This window comes from Palaemon carinicauda, chromosome 28 (assembly GCF_036898095.1).
Source record: "Palaemon carinicauda isolate YSFRI2023 chromosome 28, ASM3689809v2, whole genome shotgun sequence".
In the NCBI taxonomy this organism is placed as follows: Eukaryota; Metazoa; Arthropoda; class Malacostraca; order Decapoda; family Palaemonidae; genus Palaemon; species Palaemon carinicauda.
The window spans coordinates 36,798,375-36,820,874 of record NC_090752.1 but is presented as its reverse complement, the minus strand read 5'-3'; the positions used below and the strand labels follow the sequence as shown (position 1 = coordinate 36,820,874).

Genomic DNA, 22,500 nt, shown 5'->3' with positions numbered 1-22,500 from the left:
TTTCCAGAACCTGGGTTAGCCCTTCCCCGTCATTCCCTGGAAGGATCTTTGGCGGGGGGCTTTCCGTTCGAGTTTTCTCCATCGGCCAAGGGGTGACTGTTTACCCCTTCCTCTTCTCCATCTCGTGAAAGGGGCTTACCAGGTCCTTTCCCTCCTCGGTTACGACCTGAGGTTTGGTTCAAGGAAGCTACAGGAAGGTCATGGGTACTTTCCTCCTCTCGGGCTCAAGCACCTTGGCGTTTCGTCGTCAAGTATCGAACTTGCAGGCAAGCTTGATGTTGGACCATCTGGACGCAATGACCGAGTGCTTCCTTTCGGGTGTCTCATCCGTGGATGTCGACAACCTCAGACACCCTTCCATCCTTGAGAAGAGTTTGTTTGTGCCCAAGGACAGAGACTTAGACAGCGGCTGTGCGGAGGAAGTCGACTTCTGTTTTCACTCCTCCAAGGCGCTTTCTTCCAGACTCTGCAGGGCTCCAGCGCCTCTTTCTTTCAGCCACGTCGGCCTAAGTTATCGGACCGGCTACGACAACTGAGACAAGGTGTCCAATTGCAGTTCCCTTCTGTCAGGAACAGATGGCACGGGAGGCTCCCCCGTGGGGGGCATAGTCCTAGAGGGAGCGGCAGAGTTCACGAACTCTAGGATTGGCACCCCCCCCCTTGCAGGTTTCACGCTGGGAGGATGCCTAAGGTTATTCATCCGGACGACAGCTTCCCGATGCCCATTCCTGCACGATCTCTGTGATCAGCCAAGGATATCGCGCCTGCTGTCTCTGTCAGCGAATTCAGTGTCTCTGAACCTCTATGCCATAAGGTCGGCAAGAGTTTGCCCGTTTGGGCAGAATGATCCATACCTTAGGAGAAGGTCCTCCATAGGATCATCGACGGCTTCACCCCTGGCTTCTTCAGTTGATCCTTTCTTGTAGGGAAGTATCTGAGACGGGAGTTCCGTAGTCGACCTCTCAGCCCTGATCAAGTTTGTCGAACAAACTTCGTCCAGCGTGGAACAGCAGAATCGATCAGACTGGTAACGAGGCGACAGGACTCCTTAGACCCTGGATCGGAAGGACGGGTACTTTCAGTTTCCATTCCATCCATCTTCTAGGAAGCTTGTGGAATTCAGCCTAGACTGCAGGTATTCCTGCTTAAGATGCAGTGTGGCGATCCTGCCGTGGCATCGCAGGTTTTTTTCCCCAGAGAACTCTCCCTGCTTTCCTCATGGCCGCTCAGGTGCAGGCTTCCGCCTCCTTCGCTTTTGGAGGTCTGGTCAACTCCGGTAGGCTCGGGTTCGACCTTCTTCAGCGCTGGGACAAGCTTCCGGATGCTTACCATGAGGGGGGGTTTCATGGTATTTTGCTAGGAGCCTTCTCTTCTTCTGCCTCGACATCTGGAGTATCTACCCTTGATATTGAGTCAACGGCCTTTCCACGTTGGAAACCCCGCTTCTCGTCCGTCCAGCGAGGTTAAGCAACGTCGGTTCTGGTCGGTACTTGGATGGGTGACCTCCTGGGGACGCCAGATTCTGTTGCCACCTCCTCCGAGCCTTCCCTTCAGTTGACTGTGGCAAGGCTGAGAGGAGTCGCAGTACCTGTTCTCAGTCAAGCAGAGCTTTCAGCCCTACCTTGGAACGTTTCCTAGTTGTCTTTTCCTCATTGACCCGTCTATAGTTCCGAACGGTCGCCTCAGGATAAGTTCCATGTGGGGCGGTCCAAGTTCCGGTGGTTTCAAGCAACGGTTAACCGGACTTTCTGGCCCCTATGGGACCAGCGGAACGATTAGACCTGCAATGGGTGTTGACCTATGGAACCTCTTGATGGGAGTGGATATTCTCGTCCTTTACCCACATTTTTGATGCTGTTCTCGGACTAGTCAAAGAAAAGGGGGGGGGGGGGGCATGTTCCGGTCCAGGCCTATGGTCAGGAACTGAAGGATACCTCTCCATCATTCAGGCAGGCTTAGGGGCCGTAGTCTGGCCCCTCTACAGATACTACAGCTCCTGCCGAGTCACTCCGTGCGCGTCGACTTCATGATTCTGGCGTGTTCTAACCAGCAGGGGACGCATTTTCACACCTTCACATCTTGCAGTAGAGATACCGAGATGATTGAGATACTCTCAATACCACCATCGGCTCTCCCAGGCAGAGGAATGTTCTCTCCGACTATCCGAGCAGAGCCTCGTAGAGAGAGTGTGCCTGGGGTCTTTGGCCTTGAGTAACCAGCAAGTCCTGGTCTGAGGGACCTGATCGCGACAGCTTGGAACCTCAAGCTTCCGCTGTTCTTCCCCCCAAGATGCATTCCGGTGATGGTGGGACAACATCGACGCCTGCGTCTTCCCTCCTTTGTTGTCTGTTGAGAATGGGTCTCAACAAGACAAGGTTGTCTGTCAACCTTTCAATGGCCCTGAGAGCTCCACTGGGACTATGCGCAGAACGGTTTCTGGACCCTCTGCTTCCCCTGACGGAACTCCCGGGAGAGCTTCTCCCACGGCACAGGCTACTCAAGCAACCACACTGCAACATCTTTCACGAGCCGGGGCGTCGCTTCGGCTTCATGCCTGGAGACACTACGCCTCCTCCTCAAGAAGAGACAACCCGCTACAGTCGCGGGACGGAGGTCGCGTTATCTGCGATAGTCATCCGCAGGGGTCTTCCAGGCGAAGTGAAGAGTCTTTGGTGGTTGGTGTCGTGGGAGATATACCTCTTCCCTTGAGGCCTCTTCTCCAGCAATAACGATCTTACTGCCTTTCGGCGGGAGGAAACTCCTTTCCGCTCTCGGCAATGAAGCCTGTCGCTCAGCCTTTCCCTGACCTTCAGGCTTAAAGGAATAACTTTTCCCTTCCCGCTGGACCTTTCCTCGCTCATGCGAAGCTACGAACGTCCCTGCCCTAGTCGGAGTGAGACCTCCAACTTGGAGCATGGCTCGGACTTTTTAGTCCCTTAAGAGATCTTCTCAAGACCCTTTACGTCAGGCCTCTGATTGTATTCCGTCTTGGGTCTCCTGCTCACCCTGGCCGCGGCCAGTGTGTAAGCAATCTTCTTGGTCTCGTACGACTCCGCCCTTTCTAAGGAATGGGGGAAAGCAACATTCAGGTTTGCTCCTGAGTTGTTGGCCAGACTCAGAATCTTGGGGTCCCGGCCCTTCGGTCCAATTCCTTCAAGATTTCGAGTCTCCATTCTGTATCTGATGTCCCAAAACCTTCTCCTTCTTGCCAGTAAAGGAATCGAGAGGTTAGCTTTGGGAACAGCTGCAGTTTGTCCTCAGTTGCAGCCGGTTTGGGAGCACAAGAAGGACACGGGGGAGAGTCACCAGTATACCTCTTCAGCTCGGACTCAAGGACATTCATCTCGACCTGTCTCCAGACCCTCCCCCGTCACGTCGCCCTACAGCACGATGTCGGATACATCGCAACGTCCCTCGCCTTTGAGTAATACTACTCTGTGACGCAGGTGCTACAAGCTGGAGTCTGGAAGCGTCTAATGACCTTCGCAGCCCGCTTCCTGCAGGGCGTGACCCACAGGAGTTTCGATACGTTTTCTATCGCTCTGTGGTGGCTACACAACAGCTGGTCTAACCTCAGGCTCCTTTTTGGACAGGTAGCAGAAGGTTGAGGGCATTGTTATCAGGTTTTAGTCTGCATGAACGAAAGAAGTATGTCTGGCCCTTACTTCTTTCTTCATCATCCCCTCTACGGGGAAGCAGCATCCTGGTGTCTGCATAGCTGACCTCGAACCTCTGCAGGTAAACCATGCTTCCTTGTGTTCCGAGTATTGAGTCAATACTGTCGCGTCCCCCATACCCTGACGAGGTGGTATTGGGAACGTCCTAACCCAGAGTTCCTTCTGGAACTCCAGGTCAACTGCCTAGGACGGGTCACACTTCTTCCTTCACACACAAGCTTATGTAGGCCACACGGTTCCTTGCGGAGCAAGGACCTTGTGAGGTGAAGGGACTCCTTTTCTCGAGTGCGACTCACTCGGATTCTGAGTCCCCGGGTAAAGCCAAAGCCAGTATGGCTGGGGACTTTCCACCCCACCTAAGGGGTAAGTCACCCAATGTAAATAGCGTGGTTTGTATTTCGGTTACGGAACAAATGACAAATTCGAAGATAATTTGTATTTTTCCTAACCATACAAACCTTAGCTATTTACACATATTTGCCCGCCAGCCCTGTCCCCCAAGACAAGTCCTACCTCTAAGTGAAAGTGAGCTTCACCGGTGTGTGAGGGGGGCGAGGGGTAGCTAGCTACCACTCCCCTACCCCCCCGCTAACTAGCGCGGGGGTAATACACCCTCGTTAAATTCTAATGGCTCGCCATTTCAGCTGCGCTAAAAGGTAAACCCAATGTAAATAGCTAAGGTTTGTATGGTTAGGAAAAATACAAATTATCTTCGAATTTGTCAATTTCATGTCTAATATATTTCATATTATTATTGTTCATTGTTTTCACGAGTAAAAGTTAGCCTACTGTTATTTTTTCCATTTATTGCCATTCTAAGCTGTATTTGTCATGGTTCTACAGCCAAGCCCCTGAAATACCCAAAACAAGAATGATCCAGTTAATATTAACAGTAACACGCAAGATGGAATGACAGAAAAACCTCTCTCTCTCTCTCTCTCTCTCTCTCTCTCTCTCTCTCTCTCTCTCTCTCTCTCTCTCTCTCTCTCTCTCTCTCTCTTATGGGGCCAGAAGTATGTTTTTTTTGTAATAAATTTTTTATTTATTGTATACCTTATAAATTATACATTATAGAATAATTCTTGTGTATAAGGAAACAAATGAATATTTTCATTACATTTCTGTACAGCGTAAAGCCCATTATTACTGACGAGTAGTTTGATATCTTTTGATGGTTATTTATCATGGAATTATGCAATATCATGGTCACCTTAATGAATATATTTTTTTACTCCTAAAATCACAGTGCTTTACCATTATTTTAGAGAAAATTATCTAAAACAAACTCTGAAATTTATTCTATAATCACTTCAGAATGAATGAAACCATATTTCAGTTGATTTTAGTGAAATACAATGGAAAATGAAGCAAATTTTAAAAATATTTATTCTGTAATCAGCATTAAAACAAATAAACATGGAAATGTAGCTTATTATAGAGTAAGTGAGGAAGTATATCCAATGATGACAAAGTTCGTACAAAGCTTGAGTAGCGAATCCGCTGCCTCGTATTGAAGGGGTTAAGAACAGTAACAACATTAAAACATCTTTCATTTATAAAATATAAAAAGAGACTTATGTCAGCCTGTTCAACACAAAAACATTTGCTACAAGTTTGAACAAGTACAGTACAAGATGATATCAATAAAAGCAATCTCTCTCTCTCTCTCTCTCTCTCTCTCTCTCTCTCTCTCTCTCTCTCTCTCTCGAGTTAGACAAGATATTAAGAACTCTCTAAATGCTCAAACTAAATCTCTCTACCAAAGAGGAAATGGAGTCTCCATGGATGGACTAAAAGGTCTTTAAGACATCCAAAATTCTTGTAACTCTCTCTCTCTCTCTCTCTCTCTCTCTCTCTCTCTCTCTCTCTCTCTCTCTCTCTCTCTCTCTCTCTCTCTCTCTCTCTCTCTCAATGAAAAGTTGATACTCATATAGTTATAATATGAATTATTTTAAGTCATTTACATTTTAGATAGCTGTACAAACTTTAGTCCTTGAAAATAGGGGTATGTCTACAGCAGTGATGGAACAGCCATTAAATCACTAACGAGAAATGTTTGTTAGGACACAGACCAACCCTTTCCCTTGCCAGGAAGATGGAGGAGTTGCTTCTTGGTAGTAGTAGCCTGCTAGACAGGTGCTCTGTCAGGTAACTCACCAGCATCAGATGTGTAAAGGTTGCTGCCTCTCTTTGAGATGGGAACAAGAAAAAATGAAAAGAGCTAGTCACTTTACCTCTCCTTGAGACTTATGCTGAATGTGTTACCTTTAGATGAGATGCATACTAGTCCAGTGAGGACCCTGGATTATTACACAACTATTGAATAACTTCATTAGGACTCAAGGAAAGTGGTCACATGGCCTGCAAGTAATGTTTGTAAAGTACAGGGGTGCAAAGGTGGTCTGAAACCTTCAGACCCATCATTTAGCACTAAGTATAACTACAGGTAAACTGGAAGGCTACTAACAGAGCTAGGCTTGTGAGTTTTTCCTTGAAATGGCATAGGTATGCACTGACCAAAGTCACATTTTCAAGTAAGCAGTCTCACCAAGTCAGAGGGATCAGTATCTAGATACTTCCTTCATTTTCCCGTTGTGGGTAATGAGAAGGGTGCGACACTCATGAGTGAGGTGTCAAGTCCACCTCGAGTAATGCTGCTGGACCCTCACATGACACCAAGAATATTTGTTCTAACTTAAATGGAGGGATAGGATTGAGAAGGACCCAAACTAGTTTTTGAGACTGACTGGTATTGGGTCTTTGTCACTTAGTCTGTGAGATGATAAAGGCAACAGAACCCCTTCCCTCTTAAGTTGACTTGATGCATAGCCTGAAACTCACCTACTCTTGATGATGGAGAGAAGAGAGATAGTCATGAGGAAAAGATCCCTATGAAGTCCTCCTCAAGATGGCAGGAGGTTCATGTGCCAGTACACTGAGGATGAGGACTATTCCATCCTGGTACTTAATTTCTAAGATAGGCAAGATTGCACGAAGCTCTTTTCTAGCGTAGCCTAATCTGCTCAGTGCAAAAGAGCCTCTTCTCATGTTCTCTTGTCAAAGTAGAGAAGAGAGACAGTCTTGAGGGAAAGATCCCTATGATGCCCTCCTCAGGGCAGCAGGAGGTGAGTGCACCAATACCCTGAGGATGAGGACCATCCCAGCCCGGTACCTAATTTACAGGTTAGGCAAGACTTTTCAAAGGAAGCCTTAAGCATGAACCATTTCTCCAAGGAAAAGGATCTAAGCTCTACAGTGGAACTTCTTCAGCAGAGGCAGGCTTTTCCAAATAGGGTTGTAGTTTAGCAATTAATAATAATAATAATAATAATAATAATAATAATAATGATAATGTAACAATCTTTTTACCTTGAAAAGTTATGGAGATATGGTACTATACTTAAAACCATTCATAATTTGTGATAACGAGGAGAGCTACTATTGTTCATTCAATCATTTATTTCACATAGATTTTTCCAAGTGAGGGTGGGGGAAACTATCAGTGAGGAAATGTCAGGAAGAAGGAGTTTCTCAGAGTAGTGTGCTAAGTGTAACCCTATTTGCACTAGCTATTAACGGGATATCCTCTGTCATTCCCCAAGATATTCTCTCAACACTATTTGTAGGTGAGCTCTCCATATCATTTGCTGGAGCTAGAATGGCAATAGTTAAGAGAAAACCACATCTTGAAATTGAAAAAAATTATTCATTGGGCTGATATGAATGGGTTCAAGTTTTCGACAAGCAAAACTACTGTTGTTCATTTCTGTTGTATTCGGGGATTACATTCAGACCCTTTACGTGCATCAAATGTCAACAGATTCTATGTGTAAGTGAAGCTAGGTTTTTAGGTTTGATATTTAAGTGTAGGTTGACATGGGTTCCTCACTTAAAATCCTTAAAAGTAAAATGTCTTAATACTTGAAGCTTCTAAAAGTTTTATCATACATCATGGGGTGCAAACTGCACAACTATTTTAAAGTTTTACAAGGCCTTAATTTTTTCAAAAATTATTTATGGATGTGAAATATACTCTTCAGCCACTCCAAGACGATTAAAAATTTTAGATTCTATACACCATACTGGTATCAGATTGGCAACAGTAGCATTTAGAACTTCACCTATTCCAAGCCTCCTTGTTGTCGCTGGAGAACTACTGTTAGACCATTACCGAAATCCTTCTATTATTCGGTATTGTTTTAGTTTGCAAAGACCTCCTAATTCTTTCGCCTGTCAGACTGCAAGTCTTGTAAGGCACTCAACATACTTTGAGTTACACCTAAAATCCCCTCAGAGGTATCTTTTTGTAAATATTTTATTGGAGTTAGAAAGAATGTGACTGACTTAGAAGTCAGGTCTCTGTTTATGGAATATGTTGCAGAACTTAAGGAATCAACTTTTTTATAAACTGATGGCTTTAAATCCGATGCTGGCGTTGGATTTGGAGTATATAGTAATGCTTGTAATTGTAGAGGTGCATTTTCTCTAACAGCTTCCATATCTAGTGCCAAACTATATGGCATACTAATCGTTGTTGAAAAAATAGTTGGAAAAGGGAGGTAATTTTACCATTTTTAGTGATGCAAGGAGTGTCCTTCAAGCTTTAGAAGTTTTTAATTCCAGTAACCCTTTAGTTTTAAAGATTTTAGAATGGCATTTTATTACTGGACTGAGAGGTATGATAGTTCAATTTTGTTTGGTTCCAGCTCACGTACGTTTGTCTGGGAACAAGAAGCCAGATCTACTGGCAAAGAATGCTGTAGCTGAATTGTGACAAAAGTTTCCCATTCTTTGTGATGATTGTTTACCCAACATTAAGAATTTGATTTCTAATAATTGGCAACAGCATTGGGATGATTTAGTTGAAAATAATGTGCTAGAAATAACAAATTTTATATACCCCTGGAAGTATAACATGATGTCCAGAAAGTGGGAGACTACTCTTTGTCGTCTCTGCATTGGTCACACTCGGTTGACACATGAATATCTGTATACCAGCCATATTGCGACGACTGATTGGTACCCTTGACAGTGAGGCATATGTTGACTGAATGCCCCTCATATAGTAGTGAAAGAAATAGATATCTGTTTGAGGCTCGAGATGAGAATGGCAGGTTCATCCTTGCCAAAATTCTTGGACATGATGTGTCTTTATCATGCTAACAGTAATTGTAGCTTTCCTTCAGGAGTGATGCGATGCCCTAAGAACGATACTTTGTTGGCGCGAAAGGTGCACTTGTGGTACCAGACCACAACGTCGTTCTGTTGTAGGCAGTTGAGCACAATGTGAAGGTGACGGAGGTGTTCCTCTTTGGAGGAAGAGAACACAAGTATGTCGTCCATGTAACTTACACAGAAGGGGAGGTCCCCTAAGATGCCATCCATGAGGCGTTGAAAAATGGCCCTAGTATTACGAAGGCCAAAACAGGAGTAATTAAAAGTGTAGGTACCGAAAGGGGTGGTGATGGCGGTCTTAGGGGGTGTCTTACGGCATTATGGACACCTGGTAGTACCCCTTCAGGAGGTCAAGCATGGAGAAAACCTTTGGTTTGTGCAATTATCAGGTCATGTCAGCAATGTATTGATCCTGTTTTGTCTGCATGTTCAGGCACCAGTAATCCCCACATGGACACAGCTAGAAATCTTTCTTCAGAATTATGTGTAAGGGTGACGACCATGGGATTGAGGCCTTTTGGCAAATATCCATTTCTTCCATTAAGACAAATGTTTGTTTAGCTGCTGCCAAATGATCTGGTGCCAGATGCCTGAATCTGGTGAACACTTGGGATCCCATCGTCTTGATATGGTGATAAATACCGTGTTTTGCGGGAACCGTGGGCGTTTGATGAAGTTCTGGACGGGCAACTTCCAGGTACGACGTGACAAGGTGGGCGAAGGCATCCATCGGTGCACTGATGTGGAAAGTGAGGTCGTAGAGGGCGGGTTGGAGAGGTGTCGTGGAGTATGAGTCCTAATTGACTACTCGTCGGTGAGCGACACCAACCTGGAGGAGGAAATGTGAGAGGAAATCCGCACCGAGGATTGGCAATGTGACGTCAACAACAAGAAACTAACAATAATATTTGCCGCTTACAAGCAATAATGTATGGGTTTCATAACCGTGAGTGGGTTTCGCAGAACCATTGGCAGCTACCAGGCAGACGTCAGCAGACTTAGACTACGTTGTCTTCTGGAGAGTGACCTTGGCAAAAGAGATTGGCAAGCACCCGTGTCTACCAAAAATCGCACGCCCGTACCGGCATCAGGTAAAAATAAAAGTTTTTTGACGGGAGGTCACCGCCACAAGCGATGGCCTACTTAAACATTTTTTGGCCACTGACAACCATCCACACATTTCTTCGCAGCAGCCCTGAATCTGGAGTGGTAGTAACATAATTGCAGATGAGGGGCATCAGTAAGTGCCTAGAGAGGTCATTGATTGTGGCGTTAGCAAGGGTTCGTATGTGTGGGTGGTGGGTGGCTTTGTCGCCGCTCCAACACGTCAGGGGTGGGCGTCTATGTCTTACCGCATTCATGTCAGTTGGTCGATGTAGAATAGTTTTCTTCTTCATCAGGAGTGGAGGCATTGATGAAGATCTTGAAAATGAAGTGGCAGTCCATAAGGGCATTTCCTTTGGTTGTCAGGTCCTTCACAGGCAAATTATCAATACCGGGTATGGCAGCGTGTACAGGTTCGGCTAGGCGCCGTACCCAAATGGCACGAAGTAGATTCACTTCATCAAAAAGACCGTCTGTGGCAGGATGCAGGCGAGTGATGCTAGTCATTTCTCTGAAGGCGAGCGAAGCCTTTTGGTCCCCTAACAGTTTTTGAGAGATCTGAAAAAATTTTGCTATACAGTTGGCTGGCGATGGTGAGTACTGCTCTAGGAGGTACATTTTGAAGGTGTTGTACACTACTGGGGTGTCCCCTTGATCACAAAGCCAATCTGAGATTTCCAGGAAAGTGTCCTCAGGGATTGCCGCGAGAAAATAGTCTGCTTTGGGGCTTGAGCGAGTCACGCGAATGCCTTTGTACTGGCGAAGGGCAGTAGTTTCATTGGGGTGGTGTTGATAGAAGAGTTAGGGTCGGAGGGCAGCATCATCAAACAGTAAGACACTGCAGAGAAGGGGAAGGCGGGAGGGAACTGAACACTCCGGTGGTCACCAATGTGTGAGGTGCCAGTTAGGTGTTAACTGAGAGGTGAGGTGAATACAACTCAACTTTATTCAACTGACATTGAGCTTAAATACCAGGACTTGCAAGCAAGAATGTCACAAAAATTAAAACAAAATTAAGCATGACCTATCAGGTTTATACAGAAGGTTTGTTTATTAACAGTGCAAGGAAGAGTGAGTAATAAGATAAAAAGCAAAACCATTACAGTATATAAGTGTGTATGAATCATGTGCGGTTCAGAGCCAGTACAGAGGTAATTATCAGGCAGGGGGTAGCAGATATCCTCAAGGAAGAGAGTGCAGCCATTGAAGTCTCATGACCTTTCATGTTTAGAATATCATGGTAAATAATAAAAAATGTGCATTTGCTAATTATGAATGAAAATAATTTGGAAGAAAGTTTTAAGGAATTTGATTTTTCGTAGTTTATGATAAATTTAGAGTTTTTTTCCAAAAAGAAAACTAGTTCATGATTTTAGGTTAAGAAATAAAGACGTTAAAGTCTATATAAATTTTCCAATAATCTGATACAGTACCTTGTTTGTTAACATAAAATTGTGATTTTTTAAAAGAAAGCTTATATAAACTGAAACCATAAGGTTATACCCAACTATACCTTCCATTTTGTATTAGTTTTTGTATGATTATTAACATAATTTTCCCTATCTTTAAACCCATAATTCTAATGATGGGAGAAGGGTATGAAACAGTAGTTTCTCCTGGCTGTGGGAGGATGGATAGTAATCTATTTGTATCATGTTTTTTTCTTTCTGGCCAACTCATTTCTTTTTTTCAAATGGTGCCTTTTTCGTGGGCTGGATATAATGTGTGAATTAGGAGGGCAGACTACTTATAGTATTATTTTGTTATAACTCCATGTTCTAAAAGGAGTAAGCATTGAGGGTATTATTGTAAACTGCATTGTTTTCTGTAGTTGAATATCAATGTTATTTTATTTACTTTTATGGATACGTTTAACTTTACCAGACCCAATATATTTCTCTCTAAGAATGGTTTAATTCATTTGTTTTGTCATGAGGAATTTAGATTTTCAATTTGATTTTTTCTTGTTTTCAAAGGTAAATGCCATTGAGACATGTTACCAATTTCTCATATCTAGCCCATTAATACAGGGTAAGAAAAAGTATGATATGAACAAGAAATTGGTTCAATGGAAGAGATAGACTTGAATCTTGAAAGGAGGAATCTTATGATTATGTTAAAGCTATTGATAATGAGGCATAGAATTGAATAAGTTTTTGAATGAAGTAAAGTAAACCTCTATTTCCATGTATATTTCAGTTATCAAATTTTACATCAAAATGTCTTTTGCCCATTAGGAAGAACTCATTTCCATCCGCCGTGAAGACGAACAAAGTCGCAGTGAATGGCGAGCTGTTTTTATGAAGGAGCACAATGAAGCACGTATTCAGTCAGAAAAAGAGCTTAGAGAAAGACTAAAGAGACAGCGTGACAAAGAGATTGAACGAGTTATAAAAGAAATCAAGCAAGAGACCACTACTCGAGAAGAAGAGGAGCACAAAAACTATGAATTTAAGATGAAGTAAGATTTCCTTTTTGGTTACTGATATCTATTCTGTGTTTGCCTTAATTCATATAATTTGTTGCTCCAGACACATTATCTGAAGATAATTCAAGAATTCATAGAGGGAACCATTTTTATGATTATTGGTAATGCTGATTAGGAATGAGGACAAAATTCAAATTCAAGATTTCTATTTTTCTAATGATATATTCATGCATACTGTGAGCAAAGTTTGTTCTTATAGCAACCATCAAATTTTCTGTGCTTCATATTATTTTTGGTAACCTGTAAGTAAAAGTTCCTTCTACATCTTATGTTTTTGTGGTATAATTAACAGGCTATTGATTATAGTTGGTTACTGTTTGATATGTAGTTTATTGATATTTTCAGCCCCTCCATACTAAACCTTTTTAACTTGATGGTACCTAATAATGATAATGGTTATGATAACAATGAAAATAATGATATTGATGATGATGGTGTAGATCTCAATTTGTTTCTACCCTTAAGGGAATCCAAACTTTCCCCCTTTGATATAGGACTGTCTTCAGTATGAGCTTGAAATGGTGATAAGGTACCTAATACATAATTGTTGGTACTGTATGTATGAAAGTGGTGGTGGTTATCCCCCATTCTCATGACATAACCTATTCACTTTAACTTCAGCCACAGCAAAGTATGGATGTAACGGCTGAGTTCTGACCATATGTTGGCTGCTGAAAAATTTCTAGTGTCTTTTTTTTTGTTTTTGGCAGTTTATTAATATATAGATACTTCATATTTTTAGTGACCATATCCTTTGTGACTATTCTGCTATAATAGAAGAATAGTAAAATTGGAATATTGAACACTGAGTGATTTGAGACATTTTTTGTCTAGGATATAGCCCTTTTTAATGGTAAGAGTTCTAAGACTTGTACAATGGTTTTATGTTAGGTTAAAATATTTTCTAATTGGACTCTCAAGTTACTTTTTGGTGTAGGTACCTTGGTAATGTTCTCAGTATCTTTGCCAAGAGTTGAAACAATTTTCTATCACCATGTAAAGTATGATGCTCTCAATTTTGTGAGTATGCAACCAATACTCATTCTTAGATATTAATGGTTAGGGACCTTATCTATTGACTCTCAGTTCCGATGTTATGGTCCATGCACATGCATTTAATGCTTCAGTACCGTGCTTTCAGATATATGGTTCTTGAGGCCTATTCTTTTAGAAGTTTGGTACAGTATATGCATGGGAGGATTTTGCTTTCTATGTTAAGTACTGTTTTCAGGGGTGGTTCTGGTGCTAGTTACTGGTGGATTCGGCTTTTGATTCACATGGCTTGGTACTGAATTACCTATGCTATTATGAAAATGAAACACTTAAATGGTTTTCTTCCTATCATTGACAGTTCCATTTAAACAAATACACTTCCAGGGTATTTACCCAGTGATTTGACGGGATGTAAATACAACAAACCCGGCACCCATGAATCAAACTTAATGACAAAGTCACATTATTGGCAACTGGAATCTAAAACAGAAAGGATATCTAAACTTGCTAATGTTCTTAAGTTTATATTCCCTAAAACTAAGACCAGTGATGTACAAATCATAAAAACTGAAAACTAATAGCATACAAAATAAATACACCACAACCTAACAAAATATCAAATTATATACTATATATATAACGGATTTTTAGCGAAGCGAAAAATCTATTTTTGGGTGAGATGGCCATGTCGTCCTGATGGAAGGTTCCTTCAGTAGCTTCCTTTAGGTACAGTATATATGACTACCATAAATATTCCCAGAGAATTAAACTAAAGGTTTCACAGAATTCTAACTTCTGGTGCGAGTACCCTAAAGGCTTCCCTCTAGGATATCGTATATCAACAGGGGACGCATGCATTAACACGCCACATGGCTATCTGCACCCCACCTAGCGTTTATGCTTCGAGGGGGAAAGGTGGTGAGGTAACTGAGGAGCCGTTCCAAAGTTACCCTTTCTTCGTTACTGTTACGGTATTCGCAACGTAAACAAACCGTCCGCCATACTGTGTGACGTCACGTCCGTCCTCATTCCTCGTCTGGTAGCTTCCAACATCGTTTGTTTGTTCCCAGTGATCATCGTTTATCTTGTGCATCCTTCGCCATGTCTCAACCTTCTGCCTCGCCTTCTTCGGGAAAGGAGGAGAACCTGAAGTGTGAGAGCTCCTTCTGCGGAGTTCGCCGCCCGGACTTCTACGGGCATAACGCGTGCCGGACCCACGCCCCCATGTACAGCGAAAAAGGGCAACCTTAAATATTGGGATCCACAGTCCTGCTCAATCTGCAAAGGCCTCCTTGATGAGGCGTTCGACAACCCTCCGTCCGCGGAGGCCAGGAACAATGCTCGAGAGAATCTGCGCAAGTGGGTGCGCGGTTTCCAGAAGAACGCCACCGGGCCGTATCTCCCCAATGAGAAGATGAGGGCCATGCTTTTCCCAAAAGCGTCAACAGATTCTGTGGTTCCCCAGGATCAGATCCCCTTGGTTCAACTGACTGTTGAGCCCGACATCGAGACCACGCTTAGCAAGTGTCGTCTGGACGAGGTGGAGAAGATGTCGGACGTGTCCGACAGCACCGAGAGGACCCTCATGGGTGAGAATCCGGAGGAAGAAGAGGATCAGGTGGAGTACCCTGATTCGGAGGGCGAGGTCGCCCCACCACCTCCGGCAGCCCCTGTAGTGGTCGAGGAGCCAGTCCCCTCCACCTCCGCCGCCTCGCAGCCCCTGCTACCCGCCACCGAAGATGCCATCCGGGTATTGGTGGCACTGATGGATGAGAAGCTCAATAAGCATTTAGCGGAGCTCACAAGTCGTTTGATGGGATGGAAGCAACCGAAGAAGATCTCGGTTAAGGACCTTCCCTCTTGCTCGGAGTCTAACCCCTGGAGGTACGCTGAGCATATGCCAATTACGACGGGAAAAACCTTCATCAACGACAAGTTAGGGTCCATCCTTTTGGAAGAAGTGGAATTCTTCCCTAACTTTGAGGCTTACCCGGACTGTTAGGTCCGACTCAGGTCCGAACCGGCCTCCAAGGAGGAGACTGAACCCAAAGAGGTGATCGTGTTTGATCACTCAAAAGCCCAAGCCACTGGCAGAGTGCCTTAGGAGTCGCGGTTTTACCAACTCTAAAATGCCGGCATTGAGTAAGAAGAACCTGTCCTTTCTTGCTCCCTCTTCTGCGACCTTTCCCTTCGTAGAAAAGGCCATCCATGCGGTCATGAAGGCGGCGGAGGAAGGAAAGCCCTGCCCTACCCTGGAGGAGTGTAGGCCTCTCTCCCTCCGACGACAGATTCTGGAAAGACATCCAGTTTACTTTCACGGTCGGGAAACTGGACCCTGACGTGGCTGGACGTCAGTTCAACGAAGATCTTCCGTAGCTGAACGACCACCTTCTCCGTCGGGAGCAGGAGACTAAGGAGAGACTAGCTGCCTCCCTGTCTCATCAAATTCATCTTGAGGTCATGGCCGGGGACGTTAGAGTCCAAGATCTGTATATGGTTCTCGTGAAGTATATATATAAGGGATTTTGACGTAGGAAAAATCTATTTCTGGGCGAGGGACCTGTGCCGCCCAGTGAATAAGCTCCATTTAGCACTTATTCTTAGGTAATTTACTGCTAAATATACCAGAGAAAAAAAATGTAAAGGAGTGCTAGGTTAACTAGCTCGCTCACCTATTGGTGTCGGTATAAAATTGGGCGTATAATCCAGAGGTCTCGCACTATTTAGATTCATCCACGACAAAGACCCCAATAGAGGAGAGCCGTTCAACCTCACTCGGCACCACCAACTCTGCATCCGCTCAGAACCCAACTCCTTAGCACCCAAAGTTTGGGGACTCCAAGGGAGAGGAGCTGGGAGGGTTCACTGGGCGGCACAGGTCCCTCGCCCAGAAATAGATTTTTCCTACGTCAAAATCCCTTTTTCTGGGCTCGAACCTGTGCCGCCCAGTGAATATATACAAGAGAAATGTCACCAAACTTGCAAAATAAAGGAAAAAACATAAGCGTAAGGGAAATACAAGTTGCTTTAATCAGAGATGAGTGCCGAAAACAATTATAAGGGTATCTTAAAAGGAACATAAATCCACTTGGTAGAACAACTGACAAATAAGGTAAGGTATAATAATGCCGTGAGTGATAATATATACAGATACTCAGGAGTTAAAAATTTACAAATATAATAACAGTATTCAGGTGCGAAACCAACGAATACAAATAGGGTATAAATGAGGCAGGTAAGGGGGAGAGATAAACTGACAAGGAATTAACATGTGAGTTACCTGGGAGTAACTACGCTCCCTGCAGCTACTGTAGAAAATTTTAGGGCTTCCAAATGTTTAAGGTAGTGTTTCTTGAACACTGACGGTGATTTCCACCCTGTATACCTGGAAAGGTCCGTAAAATTCATGTGGTGAAAAAAGTTCACCGAAGTAGCAACCGCTCTGATATCATGTGCAAGAGGAAAAGAGTCAGGGCTAGCTTGTTTAATAAAATACAAAATTTGTTGCCTGATCCCTTTAATGGTAATGGTACCACCTTGTTCTCTAATGAATAGAGGCCCCGAGGAGTTAGAGGAGGTCCGGGATAAATAAGACCTAAGAGTAGTAACAGGGCACAGAGACGGATCTTGCGTGAGGGGAACAATTTTCCAGGAGGACCATCTGTTCTGAGGGTCTTCGTTCTTAGCCAAAAAGAATTTGTTAGGTGAAAGAAGGACCTCTCCCGAAGGAAGGAACTCAATATGACCCGGGTCTCTCGACAAGGCTGCCAGTTCAGAAATTCTTGCCCCGGAAGCCAAGCTCACCAGGAAAAGTGTTTTCCTGAGAAGGGGAATGTAATCACAAGAACTGTTAATGGTATCAGAAGCCAATTTGAGTACATCATTAAGGAACCAGGTCACCGGGGTAGGACGAGTAACCGGTTTCAGTCTGGCACAGGCTTTCGGAATTGAAGCTAACAAAGAGTCGGTTAAGTCTATGTTAAAACCCACTAGGAAGATCTTTTTCAAAGCAGATTTAATAGTGGTGATAGTATTGGCTGCCAGACCTGATTCTAATAAAGTTCTAAAGAAAGTGACTGTAAGGTTCAAGTTCATACAGTGCACGTCTGAGTCTATCAAAAATTTTGCCAACTTTTTAACTGCAGAATCATATTGGCGGATGGTGGAATCGCGTTTATCTGATTCTAGGAACAGGGTGTTTTGAGGATCGATATTGGCACCATGCATGGCCGCAAACTTCATGAAGTCCATAAAGTTAGGGCGCTCTGAATGTTTGAGAAAGCGTACACAACGCGTGTTTGTACTATCTGAGACAGAACCGGATTGGGTATCGGGTGAGGATATAGTCTCAACTCTCGCAGGAGAGGATACCAGTTGCTCTTGGGCCAGTTGGGTGAGACCAAGGCTACTTGTCCCTTGAAGGATCTCAGTTTGTCTAGGACTTTCAGTAAAAGATTCACCGGGGGAAAGAGATAAATCCTTTCCCAGATGTCCCAATTCTGTGACATGGCGTCTGTGGCGTAAGCCTGAGGGTCTAGATTGGGAGCCACATATACTCTCAATTTGTGGTTGGATTCCGTGGCGAAGAGGTCCACTTGGAGACCGGGAACCCGAGAGAGAATCCACCGGAATGACTTTAGATCGAGTGACCATTCCGATTCTAAAGGGGAGGTCCGGGACAAGGCGTCTGCCACTACGTTCCGGACTCCCGCCAGGTGGACAGCTGAAAGATGCCAACGGTTCGAGGCTGCTAGGGAGAATATGGCTACTAGAACATGGTTCAGAGGCCCTGATTTTGACCCGCCTTTGTTGAGGCAGCGGACCACCACTTCGCTGTCGAGGACCAGACGAAGGTGTTGTCTCTTGGGTAGAGCGAGACGTTTCAGGGTTAGAAGAACTGCCATGGCCTCCAGCACATTGATGTGAAATTGGCGGAATAAGGGAGACCAAAGACCTTGAACTTTCCTGAGCTGAGAATAGCCGCCCCAACCTGATAGGGATGCGTCCGTGTGAATGATTAACTTCGGAGGCGGAAATCGAAGGGGAACTGACTTTGACAGATTGTTGGCTCTTGTCCAAGGAAGAAGTCTTTCCCGTAGAATGGGAGGAAGGCGGACTTTCCTGTCCCGGAGCTTCCGGTTCGCCCTCGAACGCCAGACACGATTGATATCTTTCAATTTTGCCTTCAGAAGTAGATCCGTCACTGAGGCAAATTGAAGGGACCCCAGAATCCTCTCTTGGAGTCGTCTGGAACTTACTTTGTCTTTGAGAAAGCGTTTGGTGTTCCTTGCAATCTCTAACCTCTTGGGTTTGGGAAGACACAGAGTATGAGATATAAGATCCCATTGCAGGCCGAGCCATTGGAACTTTGATTTCGGAAGAAGACGGGACTTCTTGAAGTTGATCTGGAAGCCTAGAGATTGAAGATATTGGATGACTCTGTGAGTGGCTTTTAGGCAATTTTGGGAGGTGTCTGACCAAATGAGCCAGTCGTCCAGATAGGCTACTACTTGAATCCCTTGATTTCTGAGTTCCTGAACAGCGACTTCTGCTAACTTTGTGAAGATCCTTGGGGCGATGTTGAGCCCGAAAGGCATCACCTTGAAGGAGTAATTTATGTCCCCTAGGCGGAAGCCTAGATACGGACGGAAGTGTCTCGCTATCGAGACGTGATAATAGGCGTCTGTAAGATCGATAGAGGTAGTGACAGCCCCACGGGGAAGTAAGGTCCGCACCTGCGAGACGGTAAGCATTCGAAACTTGTCGCATTGAATGGACAAGTTGAGAAGGGATAGGTCTAGAATCACTCTTCTCTTGTCTGAATCCTTCTTCGGAACACTGAACAGCCGACCCTGAAACTTCAGGTGTTTCGTTTCTTGTATGGCGTTCTTTTGTAACAGATCCTGGACAAATTCGACTAGGTCCGGAGTGGAATGTTGATGAAATTTGTTCGGAGGAGGAGGCCCTTGAATCCAACTCCACCCCAGTCCCTTGGAGATGATACTGAAAGCCCAGGGACTGAACCTCCATTTGTTGCGGAAGGCATAAAGCCTCCCCCCTACCTGCTGCACCTCAGTATTGGCTTGAGGAGTTGCCTCCTCGTCCGCCTCGGAAGTTCTTTCCCTTGCGAAAGACTCTTCCTCTACCTCTGTTCTGGTTTGAACCACGGTGGTAGCCTCTACCTCTGTTATAACTCTGGGAAGAGCTATGAGCCTCATAAGACTGGTTAAAGGCAGGAGAAGTGGTGGAGGCACCGGAAAGTTGGCTCTTAGGGAGCAGAACGGTGACATAGTCGTCCGAAGGAGCCTGAGAGGTGGAAGGCTGTGCAGGAGCAACGGGAGATGGAGGAAGAGGCAGTCGGAAATTGGACGAACTACACTGCTGTTGCCTGAACTGGGTGGAGGTATACGGGCGGAGCTTCTTCCTACCCCGGGCTTGGTAACTTGCGGGGTCATATTTCCGTTTAGGAGTCAAACCCCAACGGGCTTTAAGGCTCTGATTGACTCTAGTGGCCTCTGCCAAGACTTCCTCTACAAGATCCTCAGGGAAGAGATTCGAACCCCAGCAGGAGGACCGGATAAGCTTATTAGGCTCGTGCCTAATAGTCGCCTCAGCCAGGACGTGTTTGCGACACCTACGTTTAGCAATAGCAAAGTCATAAAGGTCGTAGTATAATGACTGCAACGTAGCCTTATTGAGAGACTTAAAGATACTCTCAGTATCATAAGTTAAGGCTATCGACTCCGTGGACGTGGCCAAGTTCAGAGTACGGCCAACACGTAGGCGGGAATCATACTCCTGTTTAATGAGGGATTCCGGGAGACGGGGAAGCCGCTCACTAAACATAACTGAAGCACAGTCCGCTGATAGCTTGCCAGAGGTAAAAGTGGTATGGACATTGTCCCAACACTCAATGCCAGAAGGAAGAAGGAGGGAGATCGGATCCACCTCTCGGATGGGAGGCAAGGGCTTCTCCAGAGCATATTGGAAAGCAAGCTCTGCTACCTTATTGACGCATGGAGTCACGGTGTTTTTGTCCATTAAGAACATTGTGAAGGAGCTCTTATAAGGCGTCAACATGGTGTTGGTGCAACCAATGTCATTCAGGAACCTAGCCCAAACAGATTGGGCTTGTTCTTTTGGGAAGATGACAGTCTCTTTGGGGACCTTATCTAACCGAACCAGAGCTTCCTCGGTAAGCCTGGCATAACCATGAAATGGAAATGCCAGACCAGGAGGAAAGAATTCAAAGTCCTCTAGAGGACGAGTGCCAAGACCTTCCAAAGTTAACATTCCGTCTGAGAACGGGGAATGAAGAGCCATGCGCCAAGGATTATTCTTGGTAAACGGCGGGAGCTTAGAGGCATCCGGGATGAGAGAGCTTTGGACTCGCTCCGGAGCACCTTGCTCTAATGCCCCAAGTCTCTGACCGATATTAGAGAACATCGTGTCCATCTTGGCCTGCATTTCCGACACCAACTTAGCTTGCATCTCCGACACAATGCGAAGCATGGCTGATTCGGAAAGGCCCGGGCTAGGAGCAGGAGTGGCGGATTGTACTCCCAGGTCGTGAGACTTAGAGGAGGAGCCAGAAGCCTTAGATGACGGGTTTGTATTCAGCTTAGAACTATGGGAAGCCTTGTGAGGCTTACGAGCTTTAGGTAAGGTTCTAGATGTAGACTTATCCTTGGGGGGAACTGGGTGTGATCGTTGAGACGAATCACGGTCCCCAAAAAAACCATGAAAGGAAGAGCGATCAGATGAAGAAGAAAGAGCGGGGCTGAGGATAGGAATCTCAGCGCCGGTAACACCTGCCTCACTTACCACCCTACCTGCATCCGGATCATCCAATAACATGGGTTCAACATCCAGGTTCATGGAAGCAACATTGTCTTCCAGATCTCCGGGGGCATCCGACGGATCTTGTTCTTGATCAATGAACCCCGCTATGGTGGCATCAATGTGGGCAATGATGGGAGCTGCAACATGCCTAGCCACAGCGGCTGAAGACTTGGTGTTAAGATAGATCATGGCACAATAGTCTTCGGATAGGACGTAAGGCTGCTTGGATTTCACGTTTCGGGCAAAACCACCAACCCACACTTTCAGTGTGGCCCGAGCCGCAGACTTTTGCTCCGGGGATGCCTGAAATAATAGTGGGAATTATAAAAGGGAAGACTCCCAGTGGTCCTTCAAGACCATAGAGATCTTACTAAATAGTGTATGTATACCAAAAAAGGTAAAATAAATAAGAAGGCAACATAGCCAACGGGACTCACCGAGTCAGATCCAAGGGTGGTGATGAGGTCAAAACAGACCATACAGTTATCAGGGTGCCATACCACGATGTCCTCCAGCTGAACTCCGCAGAGGGCGTGAGACCGACATACGGTATGGCCACAAGGCTGATGAAGAACAGCCGCACAGGCCGTCGTCTGACAATGCACCATCTATAAAAAGAATAGTATATGAGAAACTGTAATTCTCTTAAGTAGGGGCGGGTCCGGAGGACCCGGGCCTAACATAAGTCTAACATAAGATTAGAGCTTAACTGTAATATTCTTAAGTAGTGGCGGGTCCGGAGGACCCGGGCCTAAACATAAGTCTAACTTAAAACTAAAGTATAGCTATCCATTCCGGTCGAGCCGGGAGCATAAAAAGGATGCAACAAAGAATTAAGACACATGGTGTCTGATTTCCCGGAGCGAGGTTAAGCCCCGGGCCGGGAAATAAAAGTATATCCATAAACCAATTAATATAGGAACTCCGGGATAGTGATCTGTCATATATAATCATATATAATCATAGGAACTGTTATAAATTAATAGGGGGGCGGAACTGTAGATAAGAACCGCCAACCGAACCCGGAGGGTTTCGTATAACATAATAAAAGTGTGATAAGTGAATATACAATAGGGTGCACCGGGATCCAACTCTGTTGACCGGTGGCCAACTAGTCTAGACAGAGACGAACCCGCCGGGACACCCGGAGGACAAAGTCCATAAACACTGAACTACCCCCTCTAAAAGGAGGGAAGGCAACGGTCCCCTAGGGGAGGGGGG

At 45.0% G+C, this 22,500-nt stretch overlaps 1 protein-coding gene and 1 pseudogene across 2 annotated transcripts in view; both read left to right on the top strand.

The window, feature by feature from the left end:
* Positions 1–22,500, top strand: part of LOC137621507 (myosin-11-like) — a 177,538-nt gene that overhangs the window by 101,783 nt on the left and 53,255 nt on the right. For both annotated transcript variants that reach the window (XM_068351860.1, XM_068351859.1), the window contains one exon: positions 12,194–12,417. In XM_068351860.1, the coding sequence (XP_068207961.1) occupies positions 12,194–12,417 (224 nt within the window). The remainder of the gene's footprint in view (positions 1–12,193; positions 12,418–22,500) is intronic.
* On the top strand, positions 1,413–1,531 carry LOC137622136 (5S ribosomal RNA; annotated as a pseudogene).